This window comes from Patella vulgata, chromosome 5 (assembly GCF_932274485.2).
Source record: "Patella vulgata chromosome 5, xgPatVulg1.2, whole genome shotgun sequence".
NCBI lineage: Eukaryota > Metazoa > Mollusca > Gastropoda > Patellidae > Patella > Patella vulgata.
The window spans coordinates 74,667,985-74,695,365 of record NC_065883.2 but is presented as its reverse complement, the minus strand read 5'-3'; the positions used below and the strand labels follow the sequence as shown (position 1 = coordinate 74,695,365).

At 36.0% G+C, this 27,381-nt stretch overlaps 1 protein-coding gene across 2 annotated transcripts; it reads left to right on the top strand.

Annotated features, from left to right (window-relative positions):
* The first annotated feature begins 28 nt into the window (after nucleotides 1-28).
* On the top strand, nucleotides 29-27,381 carry LOC126822336 (serine/threonine-protein kinase 11-interacting protein). Of its 2 annotated transcripts, XM_050551171.1 has the most exons (21): nucleotides 29-249; nucleotides 685-893; nucleotides 1,823-1,990; nucleotides 2,511-2,618; nucleotides 5,143-5,214; nucleotides 5,632-5,761; nucleotides 6,312-6,415; nucleotides 6,711-6,800; nucleotides 7,623-7,664; nucleotides 8,355-8,610; nucleotides 10,006-10,485; nucleotides 11,103-11,386; nucleotides 12,211-12,282; nucleotides 13,458-13,566; nucleotides 16,611-16,779; nucleotides 17,291-18,263; nucleotides 18,724-18,824; nucleotides 20,576-20,754; nucleotides 21,418-21,579; nucleotides 22,333-22,505; nucleotides 23,052-27,381. In XM_050551171.1, the coding sequence occupies exons 1-21, from the start codon at nucleotides 180-182 to the stop codon at nucleotides 23,253-23,255; spliced, it is 4,155 nt and encodes a 1,384-aa protein (XP_050407128.1). In that variant the 5' UTR covers nucleotides 29-179; the 3' UTR covers nucleotides 23,256-27,381. The 2 variants fall into 2 exon arrangements, with proteins under 2 accessions (XP_050407128.1, XP_050407129.1); XM_050551172.1 differs by lacking the exons at nucleotides 29-249; nucleotides 685-893; nucleotides 1,823-1,990; ... (2 more) ...; nucleotides 5,632-5,761; nucleotides 6,312-6,415 and adding an exon at nucleotides 6,435-6,461.

The window sequence follows — 27,381 nt, the reverse complement described above, 5'->3', positions numbered from 1 at the left end:
ATATCCTTAATTTCCATTTCAGTTGAGAGGTGAATGAATAAGTCTGGATGAAGTATTTTTGAATATATAATTAAGCATATACATGTAAATGGTATTGTAATCTTGAACTGCCCAGACAAACTGAATAGATTATACCATAATGATGAATAAGACTTGAAACAGAATCTAGTACAACCATCATGCCAGGGCAAAAAGAAGATCAAGATTTTTTTGTTCTTGGAAAACTTTGCTCTCTACTCAGGGAAAATGGTAGGAATTTTATTTTTGAATTTTCTATATTGCTATAATAGTTCAAAAATAGATAATGAAAAATGAATATATTGAAACTTTTATTTAAATTACTTTATTCTGGGCTAAGTTATAACTGTTTGTAGTTTTGACAAGATGTGTGCACTGTGCCAACCAGGGCACTGTTATATTCGAGACTTAGTCTAGCTTTCCCATTTTTTAATTAAGTTTTTAAATGGTGAATCATTCTAATGTAGTTAAAATCTCAAGTATCCGATGGCATCGAAAGTTGATTATGGTCTTGTTGTGTTAATGAATATCTAATTAATAGTTTATATAACATTTCAGGCCTAAAGAAAAACCTGCAATAGGCAGATTTAGCTCTTGAATAATGTATGTTTAATTAATGGAATTTTTTATAGTTTGACTATAGAAATATTTTTAATTATTTTGTAGGGGGAAAGATTATTTCGGGTGAAAGTAAATTTGCCCTGACAACCCAGAGTCTTGGTATGTTATCAACAGCTTTCCGTCGATTGAGTGACGTAGAATATTCTGATGGCGGAATGTCGACAGCTTTGTCTCTTTCACCACAAAATACTTTAAAATGGAAAGAAGATGTGAACTTTATAAGAGATTTTATAAGTCGATGTCCATCTTTAAAGGTAAGATTTTTGTTATTAGGTGTATTTCCACCACGCCACACAGAACCATAAGAAAAACATTCAGACGAGACAAAACAATGACATTGTAAGCCTTAAAAACTACATGTATTAGAGCTACAAGGAAATAATGCAGACAAGATAAAAACAAGGACATTGTAAGCATTATATTTCAAATCATATGAATGGATGCTCTAAAGGCTAAAGTTATCATCTGATAGACTTAAAATTCATACACAGTTTTTATTTTCATGAGACAACGAAGCCTTTAGTGTAGGAATCTTTAGCAATGGGAAGAACCGGAGAAAACCTACAAGGTTGGACATTTGACCCTATTCCTTGTCAGGTACAAATGGGGAATCAAAACCACGCCACTTGACTCAATGAAAGGCCTTATAATCTAACATGCAAGCTTTAAACCATTCGCCCAACCAGCCCCCTTTGTTTCATATGAACTGTTTATGATATTTAGATACATGTATACAATATTAGGATGGTCTGACAAGGACAGCTGTCTAGTCGTTTGGATGGGACAAAAAAAGAGGTTTCGTTTACACATTGGCGTGTGCACGTAAAAGTATTCCTTGCAGTTGGAATTCGATATAAGAGTAGGCCGAGGCGCTGCTGTCTGGGCAAAAATTTCCCTCATAGCACACTGTATGGCGTAAGCCCGTCTTTATTAGCCCAGTCGGAGCAGAACAGTAGGATGTTAAACCCCATTTCATTCTATTTATAAACTTGTCATACAGTGTTCACTCTGGGTTCCCATTTATTTCCACCAAAATTTTATTTTAATTTCAAAACCATATAACTTTTCCGCCCAAAAAAATAATATCTTTTAGTATTTTTGTGCATTTGAATGTCTTTTCCTCATTGTCGTCTTTTAAAACTTACAAAGGTTAATAAATTGTTTTGATTGATTTTCTATTTAGATTATACATGGCACCAACACCATGCAGGGTGCCGTACAGGTTCAACGCTTCAGAAATCTACAAATATTAGAAGTAAAGAAAGCACCTATACATATGATCGAAGGCCTTCATCATCTCCGAGGTCAATTACGAACCGTCATTGTTTCAAGAAGCCTGCAACATTTACAGGTATGCAGGCCTAGTAAAGCCGCTAATTGAGGGATTTTCCGTCACTTGCAGCCAAAAAGAATAAAATGTATATTGCTATATCAATTCTCATTTTTTTTTAAAAATTTCATCAATTCAATGTACATCAAGAGCTAAATCTGTCTATTGCAGATCTTTTTTTAGGCCTGAAATGTTATCTAATTATTAATTAGACATTAATTAACGTATCCAGAACATAATCAGCTCTTGATGTTTTCATTTCCGGCATGGTTCCCCGCTTGTCAGTGGTGCAGGATGGAGGGTCCGGCAAGGTACAAAGTAAAATTGTTGAATGGGACAAAAAACCGAGGTCCCTTGTGCAAATTGACGTGCACATAAAAGAACCCTTGGCAGTTTTAATTCGATATTAGAGTAGGTTGTAGTGCCGCTGTCTGGGACAAATTTCCCTCACAGCACACTGTATGGCGTATGTCCCATCATCATTAGTCCAGTTGGAACAGAACAGTAGGATGTTAAACCCCATTTCATTTCTATTTTACAGGATTTATTTGAAACTTGTGGAAGTGACATGAGTTCTCCGATGTCCTGGCCTCAATTATCTTCAGCTAATTTAAGTTTTAACAGTTTAACTAGATTAGATGGATCGTTGGTGAGTAGACATTTTATGAGCAATTCTGTTTTTTGCTTCTGTTTCTGATAATTTCGTGTGTCAAATTATAGTACCAAAAAACAAAAACCCAACACAATCTGTATGGAAAACAATCACTGGTTTATACACACATAGCATGATGTTTCCACAAGTATTCTCTTATCAAGTACAAATGTCATGCTCTATGTCATCCTCAGTATCCCCAGTGCTCTCATTCCGTTCTACTCCAATATACCCTAGGTTCATTCATGATGTTTTCACATATTCTAATTATCTGGGGGGGGGGTTGGATGGCTGAATGGTAAGGGTGGGCGTGATGTATCATAAAGTCTGTCATTGAGTCGACTGTCGTGGTTTCGAATCCCCGGTTGTACGTGACAAGGAGTAGGGTTGCCTGTCCAACCTCGTGGGTTTTCTCCGGGTCCTCCGGTTTCCTCCCACTCTTAAAGACCCCTACGCGCAGGGCTGTCGGTAATTTTTCACAGATGATTAGCAGCACTGCTAATCAAAAAGTCCAATTTTGCCAAATTTGATTAGCAAATTTAAAAATTGATTAGCAGTTTTTCAGTTTCAAATCAACATAAAACACCTAAATAACCAGATTATTTTAATTTTAATTGATAGCAAATGATTAGATTTCATTCTTAAGATTTTTTTTAGAATTTTAGCACTTCTACAGCTAGCTGTGAACATTTCTGAATGAATGTAGACTTTTGTTAGGCCTTATGTCTGAAGCCAATTCTTGGCAGTGGCTTCTTATTTCTTCGTTAGAAAACAATTTCGTCTGCTTTTTATCGTGTGTTATTATTTTTGTTCAATCGGAAGCACGCGGCATTTTACGAATAATCTCGATTAACTAGACGCACGCGATATAAACAATAATAGTTTACAGGAATTCTTACTTTGATTTCTCACTTTACAATACGTTTACACATATTTATTTTTTATATTTTATTTACAATAGGTGGGGGATACACTGAATTTATTTTTTTTCAAATTGAATACTGATATAATTACTCGAAATTGACATGTCTCGCAACGTGAGTGGTACTACTTGATTCCCTATTTCCGGTTTAATAGTCCCGATTCATAGAGTTATGTCCCTGTATTATATAGTATCATGAATTGAGTCTGGGTAGTTCGAGAAGAAAATGTCACACGGAGAATTCCGTTTTGTTTATAAAATTTATTTGATATTTTATACACGTTGAAAGTGTTGAGAAATGTGGATAAATCTTTGTGTCAATATCCAAAATGACAGGCATATTAAACGTTAGATTTTAATTTTTGATTAGCAACGGACAAAATATGTATCGCAAATTGCGCTGCGATACTGGTTGTCGGCAGCCCTGCCTACGCGCAAGCGAATTATTGAAATAAAATTAAACCATATGTTAGTCCCGAAATGACCTAGTTTGTGTCGAGTGGACGTTAAACCCCATTTCTCTCTCTCTCTCTCTCCAATTATCTTCACTTGATCTTAGCTTATTTCTACGAACCAATCAAAAATCAGTTTACAAACCAGTCTTAGCCTCATTGCTTATGTTCAGAACAAAATTCGAACTTATTGTCGATTATGAGAAAGTTTGCAAGAAATTTAATATAAAAGAAGTGACAAGTCCTAAAACATCATTTTGATGGGAAAGTTGTTTTTATGTCAGTGTTTACGTATTAAACGATTTTTTTGATTGGTGGATAAAAATAGCATAATCATCATGGATGGACCGAGTAGTTAGTGGATTGTAACAGAATGAGAACACTAGGAATACGGAGGATGGCTGTATGTGTATAAACCAGTGATTGTTTTCCTTATAAATTATGTTTTTCTTATTGTTCTCAATCGCTAAATGCTACTCAAGGATTATATTTTTGTACACGGAAAGGTTGTGATATATGTATATTGTCGTCAACTTTATCTGTTTGTCGCTCCATTAGGTGATAAAAGCTTATTACTTTTTAACAGCACTTTAGATCAGTTTATAAGATTATTCAGAATGTCAGTGCTCCACATAATTTGTCGTTAGGAAATAATATTTAAAGTTTAAACCTCGGATGAACAAATTCCCTGAATGAAATGATCTGGTCCAATTTTTATTTCCCTGCAATTAGACACCAGATCAAACAATTAATAAGATTATAGGCTTTTTTTATCGACTTGCCAAATCGATTTGAATTTAGTGGAGATGTCATGTGACATTATAGTCGATTTCAAAGTACTTTGGCGAGTTCGTTAAATGCTCCGATTAGCTGTAAACAATTGTTGTGGCTGGACACAGTTGAAAAAAACACGTGATCACCCGATCAAATTGTCAAATCGCACCCTGAAGTAATTTGGCGATTTGATGTAATCGCTTCGGAAATCGGTGTCGATAAATTCGTTGATTAGGGTAACCAATTTGAATAAGATGGACATTAAAGATGAAAATCTGATTGAATGCAAATCACTTTGGCTAATCAGTGGTCGATAAAAACGCCTAATGTTTTTGAGGTAGTAAGAAAGTATAACTTGTTTTTTGTTTTTCAGAGATTATTACCAGTATTAGAAGTGTTAGATTTAAGTCACAACAATCTCGAGAAAACAGATAATTATTTAGAGGTAGAAATATTTAAATGTATATCTTTAATTGCAAACTACAATATAGTGACAGTTGAATCTCTCAATAAATGGCTAAATTCTATTCAGTATTTACAATGATATAGTGAAGTATATACAGTACTACAGTAGCCAGCGTTGAGTAAATTTTGTATATCCAATTCAGGAGATTGTCTGCCTTTGCTATTTTTGTTTGATTTTCTTTAAAAGATGTTAAATGAAGAAATGAGCGCCTTCAAGAGTGCTCGACAAGTTTACATAGTAATCAACATCCTATTTTACTGCACAGTTTTTGTAATTAATTTAAAGTTGCCGTTTTTATTTTTTTTCTAGTATTTAACAGGTTTTGGTAATGCTACTGTTTATTTTTTTCTACTATTTAACAGGTTTTGTAATGTTGCTGTTTATATTTTTTTTCAGTATTTAACAGAACTACAGAGAATTAATCTCGGATACAACATGCTGGATGTGGTTCCTACATTTTCTATTTCTGCTAAAGGACGTTTAAAAACCTTGGTTCTTAAAAATAATAATCTCGATAGTATTCAAGGTGAGTTTCTTTATAATGTACTTCTTGGCATTATTAGGAAATGAGATATTGCCTTGTTAACCTGGTGGTCCTGTTTTAAATTCCCCCCTTAACCCGCGCTGTTGCATCATAAGGTCTGTCATTGAGGTAAGTGGCGTGGTTTCGATTCCCCGCTTGTACGTGACAACGAGTAGGGTTGCCTGTCAAGCCTTGTCGGTTTTCTCTGGTTTCCTCTCACAGCTGTCTAGTCCTTCGGATGAGACGGAAAACCGAGGTCCTGTGTATATATTGGAATGCACGTAAAAGATCCCTTGGCAGTTGGAATTCGATATAAGAGTAGGCGGTAGTGCCGCTGCCTAGGCAAAATTTCCCTCATAGCACACTGTATGGCGTATGCCCGTCTTCATTAGCCCAGTATAGGAGCAGAACAGTAGGACATTAAACCCCATTTCATTTTATTTCTGATTAATGAAAGTAGAGTATTTCGACTGGCATAAGCTTATATTGCCACCTTATTCGCTGAATTTGTATATTTTATGTTGTATATTTTGTTGTACATGTATATTTATAGGTGTAGAAGAGTTGGTATTATTAGAAGAACTGGATCTATGTGATAATTGTTTATCAGAACATTCAGCATTACAACCATTATCATCTTTAGTCATGCTCTTCCAGGTATGTATTCATGCAACCATTATCATCTTTAGTCATGCTCTTCCAGGTATCTATACATGATGTATCACAATTTATAGACAATGTGTCTTCCTCGATTGAAAGGAAAATAAAAAATATGTCAGTTCAAAATGTGTTCTCTTGACAACGCTGATATTTGACCATAATAAAGCTGGTTTTAACTCCAAGCAAAGACTGGATGTGATTGTTTTCTATAAATTAATAACAAATATTATAAAACAAAGTATATAAAATTCATTAAACATTTGTTGTGAAAAGTTTCTTGTTTTACTTTCAGTTAAAACTATCAGGGAATCCACTGACGTACCATTCCAAACATCGACAGTTAACATTAAAACATCTCTCAGCTCTAACATTATCAACTAAGGTTTGTAATTATAACATCTTTCTAGCATTATCAACCAGGGTTGGTAATTATAACATCTTTCTAGCATTATCAACTAAGGGTTGTAATTATAACATCTTTCTAGCATTATCAACTAAGGGTTGTAATTATAACATCTTTCTAGCATTATCAACTAAGGTTTGTAATTATAATATCTTTCTAGCATTATCAACTAAGGTTTGTAATTATAACATCTTTCTAGCATTATCAACTACGGTTTGTAATGTTGCAATTATAACATCTCTCTAGCATAATCAACTAAGGGTTGTAATGTTATAATTATAACATCTTTCTAGCATTATGAACTAGGGTTGGTAATTATAACATCTTTCTAGTACTATCAACTAATGGTTGTAATTTTTAACATCTTTCTAGCATTATCAACTAAGCGTTGTAATGTTGTAATTATAACATCTTTCTAGCATTATCAACTAAGGGTTGTAATTATAACATCTTTCTAGCATTATCAACTAAGGGTTGTAATGTTGCAATTATAACATCTTTCTAGCGTTATCAACTAAGAGTTGCAATGTTGTAATTATAACATCTTTCTTGCATTATCAACTAAGGTTTGTAATTATAACATCTATCTAGTACTATCAACTAAGGGTTGTAATGTCATAATTATAACATCTTTTTTGCATAATCCACTAAGGGTTGTAATGTTATAGCAATAGAATTTTGTTTTACAGAACATGCATTAGATACATTAGTTTTCATTGCATACTTTTGAAAGTCTTATCAAAATGTGTTGTTGGTTAATAATTATAACATTTCTATATTTGACTTTGTTTTTGATTTAAGTTTGAGCTAGATTGTAAGAAAGTGACAAACTCAGAATTATCGGTGAGTACAAAAAATATTTTAAATTAATGATCAAAAACCAACTATTTTTTTTTAGTTCTTAGGGGTGTTGGTGTTGATGAATAAGTAGCTATTTTGTGTTTTGTTTAAATTTGTAAAAATAAAAAATATGAACTAAAAGCGTCTACGTAGCTAAACCAAGTACTGTTGGGTTTTGATATATTTGCACATAGTTTATTATTGACGTATTTGATACATTAAAACAACAAAAGTTTTAGCAATTTTGAGTAAATTCTTAACATAAGTCTGCGAATGCTTTGTGAACTTAGGGCCAGTTTGCTTATTTCTGTGAAATTTAATGCAATTTGAATAAACTACGATAGTACTATGGACCAGGAACAGAGCATGACATCATCACCGCCATCTTGGAATTGTGACAGCAAAATACAATGTCGGCCAATCAATGTGCCATTATCTAAGGAACAAGCATGCTAAATTAGGGAGTGGGGGTGGGGGAGGAGTGTCACCCCAAGGAAGAAAACCAAGATAAAAATTTGCTCATGATTCTTTTGTAATGTAATATTTAAGATTTTTATTGGCGGGGGGGGGGGGGCAAATTTTTTTAATTCAGGTTATGTGAGTGAGATTGGGAAAAAGGCTTAGCCTAGGGGGAACCCTCTCTCCCTCGGATATTATCTGTACTTATATTGATTTACTGTTTTATTTTATCAGCAAATAAAAGGGGTTAATGTTTTCGTTGTAAGAAGGCCGTCTGCTATAGCACATGGTGTGATATCCCAACCAAGATACAGATCTTCAGAGAATATTATATCTAAAGACTATATGTTCGATGATTCGGATAATATCGCCACTTCGTTACCCGTAGCAACGAGTCGGAAAAAGCGAAAGAGAACCAAGAATAGAGCGTCTGATATTTCTGATCTGGAATCTTCTACAACTGAATTAGATTCTCCAGACACATCAGCAGGTAAGAGAGGAGAGGGGGGGGGGGGAGAGAGAGAGAGGGGAGGGGGAGAGAGGGAGGGGGAGAGAGAGAGATATATACTAAACTAACGCTGTCTGTCTACAGACACTAAGCTAGTTGACTGACATTTTAAGTCCTAAATCAATGATTTTATTCGAAAACACTAAGTATACTTTGAGAAGTTTGTTCAGTATTTATTCTGCTCCCTTTTAATGGAATTGAATAGTTTATTTAGTCTGTGTGTATGCCAGATGTGAAACGGAGTAGAACCGCATTATAAAACAGTACACTAAGTTTTGAATATGGCCGCCAACCAGGAGAGAGATCTTTTCTCGAAGTATGAAGTAGATCGATCTCTGTGTGCAGAATGGGAAGAGAGAGAGACAGAAATGGGATTTAATGCCTACACGACACAATCCATTACAATTTTATTTCAATAATTTGTTTGCGTGTAAGGGGTTTTTAGAATTGGGAGGAAACCGGAGAAAACCCACGAGGTTGGACAGGTGACCCTACTCCTTGTCTCGTACAAGAGGGGAATCAAAACCACAGCATGCATTAAATAATGCTATGACTCTATGACAGAACTTACGATACAACGTGCACTTGTTAAACCATTCGACCACCCAACCCCCCCTTTTTTTATGGAAACCCATCCTTTGGAATTGGGGTCATATTGTATTATAATTAACAATGGCTACAATGTATGTTAAACATACATTATGCAAGAGCTAAATCTGCCTATTGCATATCTTTCTTTAGGCCTGAACTGTTATCTAAATTATTAGTTAGACATTTGTGACCCACTCCCATGTAACCAGGCGGTTGTCGCACAGCTTTATTTTGTACTACGGGCACAAAAACATAAACTGTATGCTTTCTTGGTGCTGTGAATGAGCAGAACTCAAGATGATAAGACAAATTTAAGAAGAATTGCATTTTTGGAAAGCTTAGGCTGTGGACTATTCAAATATGCTGTCAGATCTATTTTTATAAAAATGACCAATTGCTTGGTTTTGTGCAGCAGCTCACATTTATGCACATGAAAAGACCATAATCAACTCTCGATGCCATCTTATCTGTCCTATTTTCATTGGATTTGAATCCGATCTGGATAATCGAGACTTTGTTAATTATCGTGACAGTGCTACAATGACAATCAAGACTACAAAGATTTTGAAATGAGGTTTTCTCGGCTAAGAGTAAAGCAATTTGACTGAAATTTTCAGCATATTCCTTTTACATTATCTAGTTTTTAACTAGTATAGCGAGAACTGCCAGCTCTCTATCTGATCTCCCATAATTGATGTAAAGATAAGATTCATAGAACACATATCAAAAAAAAAAATCAGAACAATTTGTTGGATCAAAAAATATAATATTTTGTTTTTATTTTAGCCTCATCACCAAGGCCAGATTATCTTCGCGCCGCCATGAAGACGCGGAAAGAAATAGAATTATTTAGAAACCATTACGGTCCAGATTGGTTGAGAGCCATGGAAGAGGAGCACGTCAACACGAGGCAAAGCGATCCAGTAACTAGCGGAACGAGTGATTCAGACACAAACCAAGTAACCGTTAAAGTCGACACGGAGCAGCCGATGGAAATCGATTCCCATGATTCTTTTAAACAGGGACCTACAGACGATGACCTCTACTTACTTGAAACGTCTGGCAGTTTTAAGAAGACGGACATGATGAATGGTAATGTTGACAGCCATTTTGAAAGGGTAGATAACTCTCAGGAGGATAAATTAGAAGTAAAGGATGAAGGTATTTATATGACTGCTGATAAAAAGAAAGATGGGGTACAAAGGTTATACAGTGTTAAGGGAGAGGAATGGAACCGAACGGAAGAAGAGGAAGCAGAATTTTATGGTAAGGCTTGAATGACTTCAATCTGATTAAAATACAGATCTATATTTCGTTTCGATTTTTTATACTTTCAATGGTCTACACTACATGAAGATCTGGTCAGTTGTAGTGGAAGGGTTTGCTTCAGGGGTCATACAAGTGGCTTTTGACCCCATGACATCAGACATTTGATTAACCAATCAGCGTTGATGTTTCTAGTGGAATACCCATATGAAATCTTATATCAAATCCCAACTTTCAAGGGTTCCTTTATGTACATGCCAATGTATTCACGGGACCTTGTCAGGACCTCCGTCCTGCACCACTGACAAGAGTAAACCACGCTGGAAAATCCTGAGGAACTTTCTCGGCCAACACTGGGATCGAAAACAGGACCTTTTTGAAAATTTTGAAAATGATGGTTAGATTTATAGCCCTTGTTTACTTTTAAAAATCTTAATGAGACAAAAAAATTCTGATCTGATTATGGTTTTTAGGGACTTTTAATGCTTCCATATGAAGGATATATGGAGCTACTCACTGCTGTGGACAACCTATTGTATTTTGTACTTTGTTGATTTCTTGCATCTCCTACTACAAACCAGAAAATTATAATTCTAAATTGTAATTTGATTTTTCAGGTGATGAATCTGAACCGTTTATAGTGATGATAGAAAATGAAGACTACAAACAGCTGATTATTGTACTAAATGAGAGATACATCGTAGAAAAAGATCTCAATGGTTGCGTTATAGATAGATATGATTTAAAATGTTTGAAAGGTTTTGAGATGGGAGAGACACAGGTACAACATGCAGATGTCGTTGATAGCGTTACGTTACCCCAGATTCAACTTAGTTTTGATTATATTAAAAAAGATCGAAGAGAGAAAAGTTATATTATGGAAGATGATGAGAATGTTCAGGTATAAAATATATATATATACTTATACAGGTAGTTATTATACACACCTGAAGATAATAAGAATATATATAATATATATATACTTATACAGGTAGTTGTTTTACCATACACACCTGAAGATGTGACTTAATGGGAGGAGGGGATGTGTGGGTAGCAGAAAGGTTTACCGTGCGCTGTATATCATAAGTGATGTGGTTTTGAGTCCAAGCTTGGACGTGATAAAGAGTAGGATCACCTGTTAACCACATGGTTTTTCTCTGGGTCCTCCGGTTTCCTCCCACTGCTTAAAGACCCTTATGTGCCAGCGAATTATTGAAATAAAATTGAACCATGAGTTAGTCCCAAAAATGACCTAGTTTGTGTCGCGTGGACGTTAAACCTCATTTCTCTCTCTCTCTGATGTATCACGATTCTTTTTTATGTTTTTATTGCCACTTCAGTAAGTAACCTGTCACTCTTAATTATCCACGTCACACATTATCCATAGGTACACAAACACTCTTAAATTATTTTGGTTCTTATTTTGATCCACATCAATATCTTGAAATAAAACAGTTTTATTTCTTCGACATCAGCAGGACTAAAAATATCAATTATTTATTTATCGTGTTGACTGTTGTTTTCTTGGTAAATATTGACCTGGTTTTGAAACACGATACTAATCACGATACTAATCACAATACGTATCGTATGGTGACTGCTGTGGCAATACCCAGCACTAGTGGCTAAGTGGTTTAACGACTAACACATTCACATTAAATTTTAAAGTCTATTTATGATGCATGCGTCAAATTTAATTTTAAAATGATATTCTTGTTATTTCAGAGATTGTTAGATCTGCTACAACCATTTTTAACTGCTCAAGATTTAAAATCAACCAATAATTCTCTATATCAGGTAAAAATAATACTCATATTTAATAATAATTCTCTATATCAGGTAAAAATAATACTCATATTTAATCATAATTCTCTATATCAGGTAAAATTAATACCAATATTTAATAATAATTTTGATAATGTACATGTGATTGGACGGTAACAGAAAGTCAAGAATTTCATATCAGAATATTTTTACACAAACAAAAAGCATAAAAAATTGTGATGTGTAAAGTGTGCCTGGTGTGACAAAGTGATCTATACCTGAAGTTGACGTTTAAACATTGGCACGATCTTAATAAACATCTAGTTTATTCAATGTTCTTTACAAACTACACATGATCCGTGTATAATTCGACAGAACTTCAAAGAGAATGTAGTAGTGGTCAGTGCCTTGACCTGACAATGACTTCCAAAGAAACATGCAGTGTAATTACAAACACCATAATTTGATAATAAACAATACCATATATGATTATCACTCCTGTCCATCTTCCCTAATTGTTAGACGCTATATAAGCAGGCGTTTACTGACAGCAAGTCAGACTTGGAATAGAGCTCCTCCTGATTTATGTCTATTTCATGTTCTCAATAAAGATCTTATTAATTATGCTGATCTTCTGTTATCTGTAAGATAGTGTTACACTCGGTCTCTCTGCTAGTTTTTTTGGATATTCTCTGTCACTTGAAGCAGTTTCAGTTATGTCTATCCTGGACTGTCACTTTTTTAATCGGGGGGTTGGATGACCGAATGGTAAGCACGTGCGCACTGTATCATAACGCCTGTCATTGAGTCAACTGGCGTGGTTTCGAATCCCCGGTTGTACGTGACAAGGAGTGGGATTGCCTGTCCATCCTCGTGGGTTTTCTCCGAGTCCTCCGGTTTCCTCCCACTGCTAAAAGACCCCAACGCGCAAGCAATTATTGAAATAAAATTAAACCATATGTTAGTCCCGAAGTCTCTAGAATTGTTCTCTATCCATCTCTTGCAAAATCTATGTGTATCTTGCCTGGCAACCGCTGGTTCAATTAATTATCAAAATTAGATTTATTTTATATTTTGTGTATGAAACATGTCAAGTTTGTGTATATCTATTGTGCTTGTTGTCTAGTAAAGCACAACAGAGCAGTCAAACTGACTGAATGTTCAACACTCTAGAAAATTATTATTATTGTCATTATTTAATTTTTCAGTGCTTAAAATGTTCTAATCAATTCAAAGCTAAAGATGGAATATTAAAGAAATCAGAGAAGATGCCATCTAGAGGTAGTAGTAAAGATCTACAAAATATAAACAAAAACGGTAAATATATTTGATTTTGGAATTATTAATTTTAATAACTATTAGGCCAAAATATGGTTGAACGATAATGAAAAAATATTGAGAAAAAATTTTACCAAATTAACATGATAACGATATTATTACGTTATTTTTGTTGTGTATACTTTTCTGAAATTCTATATTGTGATAATATATTTACTCATAATCTTACTATTCAAAAAAAGTAGGGGATATTTGATTTTGGGGGCATAATACTAAAATATGCAAATGACTACGAAAAAAGTCACTATAGAACCTAACAGAAGAAACATTTCCAGTTACATGTGACGCCCAAACGCACCAATAGCTACCGCATGGAATGCAGGTGATGCTTGGGATCATCATGGGGGTCCAACCCAAGATTTGCACGACTCTGACTTTGAATGTTACAGTCATTGTGGCATTGAATTCCAGGGTGGAAACATCAGTTTAATTGTTTTAGTGACCAGAAAACAAATTTTAATATGCGTCGGCTTACCCAAAATGAAAGGTTACGTGCCCTTGGCATGCTACAGATCGGCACAACACAGGCGGTTGTGGCGCGGACGATGAATGTTTCTCAGTCTGTCATAAGCAGGCTATGGTCCAGATACCGTGATACACAATCTGTACAGGACAGACCACGCTCAGGTCGACCAAGGGCGACAACTCAAGCCCAGGATCGATTTATCCGTACCTTGGCCTTGAGAAATCGTGTCATCACAGCAAATCAGATCAGCGCTCGTCTTCAAACAGACACTGGTGTGAGAGTGAGTGGCCAGACGATTCGGAATCGACTGCATAGGGGTCACCTTCGCGCCCGACGTCCTCGTTTGATTCCTTGTTTGAGAGATCATCACATTCAGGCAAGACGTCGTTGGTGTAGGGATCGTCAACACTGGGATAATCGACGCTGGAGCAATGTGATGTTTTCAGATGAGTCAAGGTTCACTGTTGATTTTTTGGACAGACGTAGGAGGGTGTGGCGTCGTCGAAACGAGCGCTTCCAAGATGTTAACGTCATCAGACATGATTGATTTGGGGGTGGTTCTGTTATGGTGTGGGGAGGCATCACTGTTGCTGGAAGAACGGCTTTACATGTTGTTGCAGGGCGTGTTACAGGCCAGTACTACCGGGACAACATCTTGGCAGTCCATGTTGTGCCGTTCTCACGACGTCATGGCCGCCGTTTCATCTTCCAGGATGACAACGCAAGATGTCACAGGGCCAGGATCGTTACAGGTTACCTCCAACAACAGAACATCACCACATTACCTTGGCCAGCACTGAGTCCCGACCTCTCCCCCATCGAGCATGTCTGGGACATGCTTGGACAGAGGTTACGTCAACGTCAACAACGTCCTGCCAATGTCCAAGAACTTGCTGCTGCGTTGCAACAGGAATGGGACAATCTGGACCAAAATGACCTTAGACGTCTCATTAGGGGTATGCCACGTCGAATCAATGCTTGTTTGGCAAACAGAGGAGGATTTACCCGTTACTGACTTGATTGTGATGCTGTGGTAACTTTGCTGTTTGACCCCGGGTATCATTTTACCCTTATAATGGTCAGTCTGTGCCTTACTTAGTCTAACGATCATTTAGAATCGATCGATGAATGTGAACTTCATTTCATTTTGTCATTTGTTTCTTCGTCAGTTTCATTAGGTGACTTTAATAACACTTAAAAATCAAATATCCCCTACTTTTTTTGAATAGTATAGATACATTGTTGAATCGATGTATTGCGATTCACTTCACGATTCGCATATTGTATCGCGGGATGCGAAATCGATGTAGCGCGATTCTTTCTTAGTGTTGTTTTTTTTTGGGGGGGGGGGGGGTGTCACTTCTGTAAGTAATCTGTCATCTTACATGAAATTATTCACATCAAACACTTTTAAATTGTTTTGGTCCTTAATTTGATCCACATCAATATCATGATATAAAACAGTTTTATTTCTTCAACAGGACTAAAAATATCAATTATTTATTTATCCTCTTGTTTTCTTGGTTAATATTGACCTAGTTATGAATCATATCGTAACCCATGAATCACAATATGTATCGTATCGTCACTGTAGTGGCAATACCCAACACTATACTCTCATAGTAGGTACGGAAGGACCGCTTTACAAGCAAAACAAAACTGATATGAAAAGCTTGCTGAAAAGACAAACTACACAGACATTGAAAGAAATAAACAAAAAATATCAAATAAAGATACCTTGGCAGTTGGAATTTGATATAAGACTAGGCCATATAGCACCGCTTTCCAGGAAAAATTTCGCTCATAGCACACTGTATGATGTATACCCATCTTCATTAGCCCAGTCGGAGCAGAACAGTAGGACGTTAAACCCAATTTCATTTGTCCAAACTGGAAGATTTTTTTAAAGTAGAACGATTTTTTGCACAATATGGAAAACCTGCTTGAATCGCACAGTTGCTAAAGGATTAGTCAGTATCACAACGTTGTCTGAGAAGAAAATCAAACATTGTATTTAAATGAAATATTAAAATTTGCTATGGGTTTTTTTTTTTTATCGTTGTATAAATGAAATATGTTTGAGACGATGTTTATTGCAGAGTATTACGAACATTTAAACGATGTACAATACAAATATTTCATTTCGATGGTTCGATCTAAAAGACAAATCTGCCACATGGCATCTTTTTATTACCTGACTTAACCCTCAGAGTTAGTTCCCTTAAAACATACAGTGCACCGTAAATACTGACACATGGTTCTGAACAAAATATCAAGATTTGCTATGTTTTTTTGTAGGTAAAATGTTGTATAAATGTAATTTGTTTTGTAGGTAAAATGTTGTATATATGCAAACCTGGAAATACTATTAGTGCCTGACATTTTGTCAGGTACATCTAAAACCATTATTTCCAGGCCATGTAATTTGTTTCGTAGGTATAATGTTATATAAATGTAATTTGTTTTGTAGGTAAATTTGTTTTGTAGGTAAAATGTTGTATAAATGTAATTTGTTTTGTAGGTAAAATGTTGTATAAATGTAATTTGTTTTTTGTAGGTAAAATGTTATATAAATGTAATAAATGTGGTAGTGATTTGGTTATAGAAGTTGAGAATCCTGATAAACCAGAAACAAACTCCGCTACCTCAACACCATATGGTTCTTATTCTTCAAGTACTATTGGTAGTTACATGGATAAAAAAATTTACAGTCCATCACAACTCAGGTTTGTTCATTGTTTCTCTTCGCGGTATTTGTAATTGTTCAAGGACAGGTTCAATCTTGGTCGTGTCTTCAAGGACAGGTTCAATCTTGGTCGTTTAAGGGCATGTTTGAGCTGTGTCTTATTTCTCAATATTCGATCTTGGTCCGTTTTCCCAATGCATAAGAGCAGGTTCAGTCTTGTCTTATTTCCAAAGGGCAGGTTCAGTTTTGGTCTCGTTTCCCAGTGCATAATAAGGTGACGTAAAAGAACAATACATCTGATATTAGCGCATGGAAAATGACAATATTTACAATTTGTCAATAAGGGCAGGTTTTATGTAAAAGATTCTTTGGAAGTTGGAATTTGATATAAAAGTAGGCCACAGTGCCGCTGCCTGGGCAAAATATTCCTCACAGCACACTTCATTAGTCCAGTAGGAGCAGAACTGTAAGACGTTAAACCCCATTCATTTCATTTCATTTATGAATTTAATTTAAATGTTTTGACATCCAACAATTTATTTTTATTACAGTAAACAAGATACTAGCCCTCTTGCTAACTCAACGCCAGTGAAGAACAGTTCCAACAAAACTGAACAAATAGAAAGTGAAAACGTAGCCAAAAGAAATCTTTTTTCAAAAGGAATTTCAAAGAAAAGTGTGATATCGGCTGTATCTGGAAAGGGGGATAACTTTGATCTTGAAACTGAAGGCAGGCGCAGAAGTAATGCATTCATTAGGGACATCATTAGTGAAACTTCTGAATCGCAGAGAACGAATTCATTAAATTTACCGCTAGAAGCCGAAAAGTCCCGTAAAGGAATTTTTCATGATCAACATTCTCGTACCAGAATTCCGTCTGAAAGTGATATTACAATTCTGCATACGACAAGTGACGCTAGTTTAGGGGTTACGCCTAATCCAAGCCATGATGCTTTAATAAATAAATTAGAACAGCATCTGATTTTAACGGAAGAGAAACTCGATAGTGCTGATAGTTCGTTAATCAGTGAAGCAGACGTTACTGTGTCGAATATTGAACCTTCAAAACAAAGCTTTGAACAAAGGCCAATAACTCCAGTCGGATCTCCTTTGTCCATCAATGTGTGTAGTGACATGGTATCTAGCGTGTATTTGTCATCTGCAGCCGCGGAAGGGGAGGAGTCAAATCAAGTGACGGAAAAGAACAATATGTCTGATATTAGCGTACTGTGTGACGAATCGGAAGCCACAGGAAATGACAGTATTTACGAGTCATCGATAAACAAGAGTTCATCATCAGTGGAGGATGATATCGTTAAGGTCGTGTACTCTCGGGACCCAAGTATCGTATCAATACCCGAGACGGACGATTCGTGTAGTTATAAAGTGTTAAGTGGCTGTGATTCGGCTGACGTGTGTGATAGCGTTACAACACAACAGTTCACAGACATTGATCATAGACTCAAGTTACATCTTATGATGTCATTGTTTGAAAATTCGGAGGAATTTCAGTGCATAATAGAAGTTAGTTTTTTAAGGTTTCTTCTTCCAAAATAACAAGTAGTTCTCCAAGATCCTTTGGTGAACTCATCAGTCTTAAAGGAGCTAAATCGCTAATATTTGGGACCAAGAAATTAACACAAATGGGTCGCAATGCATATAATAATGTAATGTAAAAGCAGTTATGTTCCGCAAAATACGCCAGAAGTCTCAATTAAATGGTAATCTCTAGCGTCAGGTTATTCCAGTCAAGTATTTATTGCGCATGCTCTCCACCGTTGGACATGACTTGTAGAATATGTCTCACCTTATTTCAAGTGAATGTTAAACCCCATTTCTTCCTCTCTCTGATTTAAGCCGTGAACAGGCAGTATTTTTAATCCAATTTACCTGTTCACTGCACATGATGAAGAAATATATCAGTTAGCAGATTGTATGATTATTATTATAATTATCGTTTAATATGTTTTATTTATTTTTACAGACCGATATTTGTCAGTATTTAATATCGGAAGAATTTCTGGCCTATGTTGTTTTATCATCAGATAAATTCTATATACTTAAAATAACGTCTCAAAATAGAAGGTAAGATGTACTTTAAGATTACTTCTTAGCTGTATTTTTTTTAGACATCAAAACAATTGTGAAAATCAGGTACCACAAAACAAAAAAGTCTGGACAAAAATGTACAGTGATGTAAAAAAATATTGTGGTAATGTTGTAGTGTTTAAAATTTGGCAAGAAAAGTTGGAAGTCAACAGAACCTACTGGTACATGTAGATGCCATTCATGAAAGGTGTTGGTCCTAACAGATGACATTCCTTCGCTTGATGAATTCCAATGTTTTCTGGCATGTTTGAATTATTATCGAACATTTTGTAGGCAAAAGGGTGGGATAACTCAGAAAGTACATGTAGGAGAGGTTTTTCTCCATTAAAAGTTATGTCTGGATAATGCTGATGTAATTCTTTAAGGGAGCCACAATGGTTAGGTGGATAAGGATTTTCCAGCGTGGTTTCCCATTGTCAGTGATGCAGGACGGAGGGCCTGACAAGGACAGCTGTCTAGTCGTTCGGATGGGACAAAAAAACGAGGTCCAGTGTCTACATGGGCATGCATGTAAAAGATCCCTTGGCAGTTGGAATTCAGTATAAGAGGAGGCTTTAGCCCTGCTCTCTGGGCAAAATTTCCCTCATAGCACACTGTATGGTGTATGCTCGTCTTCATAAGCCCTGTCGGAGCTGAACAGTAGAACGTTAAACCCCATTTCATTTTTTAAACAAGCTACTGGGTTGGAATAATACTCGACTTCTTGTCGAGTGAAAATAAAGGCTATTTTGATTTAATGGTACAAGCTTTAAAGTTACATTATGTAAGATTTAGATAAAGAGCCAGGTGTTCTTGCTATAATAGCTCAAAAATAGATAATGTAAAATGAAAAAATTGAAAATTTCATTTAAATTACTTTATTCTGAGCCAAGTTATCACTGTTTATAGTTTTGACAAGATGTGTGCATTGATTGTTTATTATTGTAACTACAGTACAAGGAAATTTGAGACTTAGACTTGCTCATCCATTTTTAAATTAAATCATTAAATAGCCAAACTGTTCTAATCTAGTTAAAATTTGTACATCTGATGGCATCGAGAGATGATTAGGGTTTTTTCATGTTAATAAATGTCTAATTAATAATTTATATAACATTTAAGGCCTAAAGAAAGACCTGCAATAGGCAAATTTGGCTCTTGAATAATGTAATGTATCTTTAAAGATACATTATGGGAGATAAGATAACAAGATGGCAGTTCTCGCTATAATAGTTAAAAACTAGATAGTGTAAAGGTAATTTGCTGAAAATTTCAGTCAAATTGATCCACTATGAGCAGAGAAAGAAGCGGGTGAAATTTTGGCATAGTCTCGGTCATCATTACTAAAATCATTAATATAAACAGCATAGTCTCGATTATCCACTTTTTGTGATTTAATTATCAACGGCCGTTAGCGGCATATAGGAATCTAATCCAGCCAACATCGAAGGCTAGCCTTGACATCGAGAGTTTATTATGGTCTGGATAAGTTAATTAATGTCTAATTGATAATTTAGATAACATTTCAGGCCTAAAGAAAGGCTTGTAATAAGCAGATTTTGCTCTTGCATAATGCATGTTTAACTATAGGCCAGCTTCAACTCTGAAGTGGAAAAAGTGGAAGGAAGCACCGCCACTGTCCAGGCAAAATTTCCTTTATAGCACACTGCATGGTGTATACCTATCTCCATTAGCCCAGTCGGTGAAAAAAAGTAGGAAAATTAACCTCATTTCATTTCTTTTTTCAGTGATCCACCAGCTACGTGGTTAACATGCTTGGACATCCAGCCAGTAAATGAGTTATTTCATGTTGATGTGGGTCTGGGTAATCAAAGCATCAGGTTAGAATTCGGTACAGACTGTTCGTGTTATACCCTCATTATACGAGATGAAAAACGATGTCAGGATTTCGTACATCATTTAGAAGGTTGGTTTTTATGCTTTTATTTATTCATCCGTCCAACCATCCATTTGTTTGTTTCGAGGTGATATCACAGGAAACTTACAATAGGTCAGGGGCTTGTCTAGAGTAAGGGGGGGTTGGATGACCAAAGGGTTAGCACATGCGCGCTCTATCATAAGACCTCTCATTGAGTCAACTGGCGTGGTTTCGACTCCCTGGTTGTACGTGACAAGGAGTTGGGTCGCCTGTCCAACCTCGTGGATTTTCTCCGAGACCTCTGGTTTCCTCCCACTGCAAGCAAATTATAGAAATAAAATTGACCCAAAATGACCTAGTTTGTGTTGGTTGGACGTTAAACCTCATTTTTCTCTCTTGCTCAGATTCTCACTTTTAGAGACGACATTCTAAAAGGGCCGTCTTATACCCCGCGAAGCGAAGCTTTACCTGTAGAGCTAAGTTAGGCTAAATGAGGAGGAGCAAAAAATACTTGGGTCAGAAATTGTTATGCGAAGACATTGCGATGTTAACACTTTGCCACAAAGCTGGACTTTGGAGCCCGAAGGCATGCAAAGAAATTCCTTGCTTCTCAGCCTTTAGCATCTGTTCAGTTTCATGTTGTATTAATAATGAATACCTGAATTTGTTAAATTATTTCAAAATATTCTAAATGTTTCATCTTGTTTTCAGAATTATTTAAAAGTGAATTGTTTGTGTGTCAACAAATAAAAACTTTTTTCACGAAAGAAGTTTGTGAATCTACGGTGAAACAGTTACAGTCAGATGTTTTAACTAGAAAAAATGGAGATGAAAGAATATTAGTCAGTTATTTAATGGGATACTTAGTTAGAGGTAAAAACGACTGAATGTTCTGTTCTTGTGACTTGTTGTTCAAGGCAAAAACAATACAACTCAATGGCAATATGTTATGTTATACATGTATGTTATATTATTGTCACTGGTCGTTCAAGGCACGCTTTGTGTGACGTGTTAGAGGTAAAACAATGTAATTCACGTACGTATTTTATATCATGTTATTGTGACTGGTTGTTCAAGGCTCGATTTGTGTCACATAAGATCGGACATTGGCGTGGTTTCGACCGCAAGCTTTGTTTGTGACAAGAAGTAGGCCCACCTGTCCAGTCTTATGGCTTTTCGCCGTTCCTCCAGTTTCCTCCCACAGTTAATTGAAGACCCCTACGTGCAGGCAAATTATTAATATAAAATTGAACCATATGTTGTCGATTAGACAACAAACCCCATTTCTCTCTTTTTATTTGGGGGGTTGGATGGCTGAATGGTTAGCGTGCGCGCGCTGTATCATAAAGTCTGTCATTGAGTCGACTGGCGTGGTTTCGAATCCCCGGTTGTACGTTGCAAGGGGTAGGGTCGCCTGTCCAACCTCGTGGGTTTTCTCCGGGGCCTCCGGTTTCCTCCCACTGCTAAAGACCCCTACGTGCAAGCGAATTATGTAAATAAAATTAACCATATGTTAGTCCCGAAATGACCTAGTTTGTGTCGAGTGGACGTTAAACTCCATTTCTCTCTCTCTCTCTCTCTCTCTCTTTTTATTTATTAAGATCGTACGATTTTATTTTTTTTCAGGTATGAACCCCAAATATCCAGTCAGTTTCGTTATTACTGATGAAGAACTAATGCTTGTTAAAGAAAATCATCAATGGCCCCAACCACGACTACAGGTTCCTCTAGATATCGAAAATACCGCCAAACATTTTACAGTTTTAGAAAAACATAAAATAACCAATATTGTTACTGTGGTAAGTTCTGGTTTTAAACTCAATTATTATCTGACAAGGACAGTCGTTTGGATGGGACAAAAAAATGATATCCTGTGTACATATTGGCATGCACCTAAAATATCCCTTGGCAGCTGGAATTCGATATAAGCGTTATCCGTAGCACTGCTGTCTGGGAAAATTTGCCTCATAGCACACTGAATGGCGTACGCCTGTTTTCATTAGCCCAATCGGAGCAGAAGAGTAGGACACATTTCATTTCATTTTATTTTGTATCCCCCATGCTCTGGAATGGCTATGTTTTGCACATATAAAAAGCATTTGTTTGAATTGAAATAATCATTTATTTGCCTCATAAATTACATGAACTAATCATTGAATAATAACAAATACCCGGCAAAATAAATAACAAAAACTTTCCAACAGGGTCCCGTCTTCATTAGCCCAGTTTAGGAGCAGAACAGTAGGACGTTAAACCCCATTTCATTTTATTTCGTTTCCAACAGGGAAAAGAAATATACTAAAACATAAAATATATACCATTGTCTATTCGATTTTGCTTTCCAGGAGAAGTTTGAGGAATCGGAGACCAAACTTCGACTGACATTATTAGATGAAGAATCTGGTGGTGATACTGTCTGGAATATTACCATGGAAACCAAACATGGTACAGAATTATTTATTGATGCCGTACGAGGTCCATGGGAAGCAGAATTTGGTGTAGATTTAGATGTTACCATGGTTACGGAAGAAGATATAGAAGAGTCATGATAAAATGATTCATATATATGGTGTGTTGTGATATTGATCTCGAGAGTGACCTCCCCTGAAATAGATGTGTTGCTAACAGTCAGATTGTCAGTTGCTAACAGTCAGATTGTCATATTAAACTGAAAACATGGATTGTAATTGACTCATTGTTTCTTAGCTAGACACACCTACCCCGATGGCTTTATTATGTTTATTTAAACACCCATTCTTTCATTTAGATATAGTTGTGATCAAGGTGTTTCAAGATATTAATACAGAAATAGTTGAACTGAAATATACAGGTGACAATTCTATAGAATACAATTACTGCTTATTACTGAGCGATGTTTTGACTAGGTTTCTCTAGTCATTATCAAGCTATGATAAAATATGATCTATAACAAGACAATATATACATACATGTGCACAACATACTTGGTTAATGCTGACCAACCAGAGACACCCCTTTTAATTATATGTACCTAAATAGAGATGACAGAGTCTGCGTAGTGAATCGTCACGTCCAGAAAGACAATGTTGTTGACATGGCGATCAAGGTTCTGTTTCACAAAGCACACTTAAGACTTCTGTACACTTCAAAAACAGATGTGACGTCATTATTTGATGTTGATGTACCATTCTTTCAAATAACAGTAGTACATTATTTATACTAGATGAAATATTGGACTCTCATGACGATTTCAATGAAATGTACATATGGGATAGTGTCTGTATTTTAAGTTGTTTAATGGTCTCAAGCAAATTGAGTCCAACATGGCCTCAGCATAGATATTAATGAGTCTCCTTGGGGAATACCAACCCTAACCCTAACCTTTTTTTTTTTTTTAGAAGAAGAAATGTGGCCATGTTGGACTCATCTTGGGTCCAAGTTACCTTTTACCATTCTATATTTTACCCCAAAACTCTCTAGTCTCTAAGTCATAGATTATGTAATGGGAGATAACTCCAAAGGACTTCAATAACTAATAAAGGGGAGGAAACTCTTCTGTGAGGTGGCATTGGCACATAATGTATCTTATGGAGGATATGAGGAGATAGAATTACTATATGACAATATTTTTCCATAAACCCAGATTGTATGTGAAAAATTAGACTTTATTTGATAAAAACACAAAGATGATATTTGTTTTATATCGTATCAGATATCTAATAAAGTCAAATGATGAACAGTAAACACTAGCTAGTCGTTATCTGGCATGATTTTATCAAATCATGGGTTATCTGTTCTATTTACATGAGGGCTACATTGTTTAATAAATATTTATTTATATTTCTAATATGCAAAAATATATGCAGATATATCCTTGCAATTTTTTAACCAACCCTGTATATTTAATAATACATAGATATATACCAGGCATTATTGTAACCTATATGAAATATTATGTATATAGGACCCATATGTGAGGTCTAATTTATAAGTGATCATATTCTCTATTTCTATTATGCTACTAAAGAAATTGTTTTCTAATAGTAAGTGCAGGAGGACCGCACTACATGTAAAACAAAAATCTACAAGATAAACCTGCGGACCAGATAGAAAATAGACATTGCACCAAATAAACAAATATCAACTTATTAAATTTTTCCTAGTCAGAGACTACAAAGTGTGTATCTGAAGAATTTGCACAGGGATCTAGGGAGTAGTCAATATTCCCATGTACCATATAAATACTTTAAAGTATGTAAAGTTTTATTATATAGATATATTATTAGTATTTCATATTTAAAATATATACATACATACACACACAAATTGAATTACTCCCACAAATTGAATTACTCCTACACACTGAATAACTCCAATAATTTGAATGCCATGATACATAGCTTATTAAGCAGTGGACACATTAGCCGAATCAATGGGCGCCAAATTTTATTCGGCCGAATGGGTGGACACACTAGCCGAATGCTTCGCCCGATTCACCAGTCGATTGCATCACCTTTCACGTCACATGATTAAACATGACAGCGTCTATGTCTTCAAACTATCACATGACTTCTCGATATGAGTGGTGATTGGCTAATGAATTCTACATTCGGCCGAATGCTTCGGCGAAGCGGACACACAAGGCGAATATAATTCGGCCGAATATATCAAACCTGTTTGATTCGGCCGAATCATTCGGCCGAATAACAGTGGACACACTAGGCAAATTTCGATGCCGATTGATTCGGCCGAATCATTCGGCTAGTGTGTCCACCGCTTTACTCTTAACACATAAGATATATATTTCATCAAATCTGTGTTTAAAATCTCACAATTTAAATGGCAAATAACAAAATTTTGCACAAAGTTAATGAACTGTCTTAATTTATACTGTAACCATGGAAACTCCAAGATATATGACTCTCCAAAACCATTGTACCTATGGAAACTCCAGTATACATAACTCTCCAAACTACTGTAACCATGGAAACTCCAAGATATATGACTCTCCAAAACCATTGAACCCATGGAAACTCAAGTATGCATAACTCTCCGAACTATTGTAACCATGGAAACTCTATGACTCTCTAAAACTTTTGCAACCATGGAAACTCCATCAATTTTAATTATTTGTACTTGTTGATATGGGTATAGAGTAAACCGTTGAGGGTTGTACTATATTGGTCACCATTATTTTTGTTGAATTTTTTTACATTATGAGAGATTGATATGTATATTTGAATGAGTTTATCTTGTGGAATTGCTATTTTTACTTACCTAAGCGTTACTGTGTATTTATTTATTTTCAAAATTGTATATTATCAATTGTCCTACTTTTCTGCTTTCTTGGCCGTAGCGCCGCTGCCCTGGCAAAATTTCCCTCATAGCACACTGTATGGCGTATGCCCGTCTTCATTAGCCCAGGTTAGGAGCAGAACAGTAGGACTTTAAACCCCATTTCATTTCATTTCATTTCTGCTTTCTGTAATGGTGCAGGGCAGGGGGCCTGGCAAGGAAAAGTGTTCAGTCGTTCGGATGGGACGGAAAATACAAGGTCATTGTATTTGATGTGTACGTAAAAGAACCCTTGACAGATGAAAATCGATTGCTATACAGGCAAAATTTCCCACATTACACAATATATGGCGTATGCTCGTCTTCATTATCTCCCCTGTTGGAGCAATCAGATTAAAACACAGATCATATTTCGTTTCGTTTTTATAGTTCAAAATTTCGTTTTACTTGTCTCTACTACACTTGGATCGGGAAGAGTTGTTATTTAACTCGTGTTCTGAATGGTGTCAGGGATAAGCCAATGAAACGGTCTGTTACGATGAGCTTTAGGCGTGTTTTGCACGGAACTGTGGGTAATCCACTAGTAACATCAATGCTGATTGGTTAATCAAATGTCTGATGTCATAGGGTCATAAGTCGGTCTTTTGACCCCTGACGTGACCTATCGCTATAACTTGTCAGATCTTCATGTAGTGTAGGCTATCGAAAGTAAAAAAAACGAAACGAAGTATAGATCTGTATTTTAATCAGATTGCGGTCGGAGCAGATAAGTAAGACGTTAAATCCGGTTAGGTCTAAATATTAATGCCACCTGCAGATTCCATCTAGTTCACAAAATATGAGAGAGAGAGAGAGAGAGAGAGAGAGAGAGAGAGACTCTAACACATGGTTCAATTTTATTTCAAAAATTCACTTGTGCATAGGTGTCTTTAGCAGTGGGAGGAAACCGGAGGACCCGGAGAAAACCCACGAGGCTGGACAGGCGACTCTACTCCTTGTCACGTACAACCGGGCAATCAAAACCATATCAGTTGACTCAATGACAGACGTTATGATACAGAGCACACGTGCTAACCATTCGGCCATTCAACCCCCCCATAGGGCAAGGACATGTGATTGTTGACGAGATTGTGGGCTAGAGTTAGGGTTAGCGCTAGCCCCGTTTACATCTCATGACCTTGATGAAATTTGCAGGTGACCTTAATATTTAGGCATCACTTTTCTATGCCAAAGTAAATTCTTGTAGAGAGGGATGTATTTTATTATCAGGTGATAACAGTACGAGTAGACAGTTTATTGTATATTTTAATTTAAACTGAGGTTATATATTATACAATGAGGGCTTAAAATGTTAATTCATGTCAGCTTTAATGTGAATAAATAAAACCGATGATATTATCA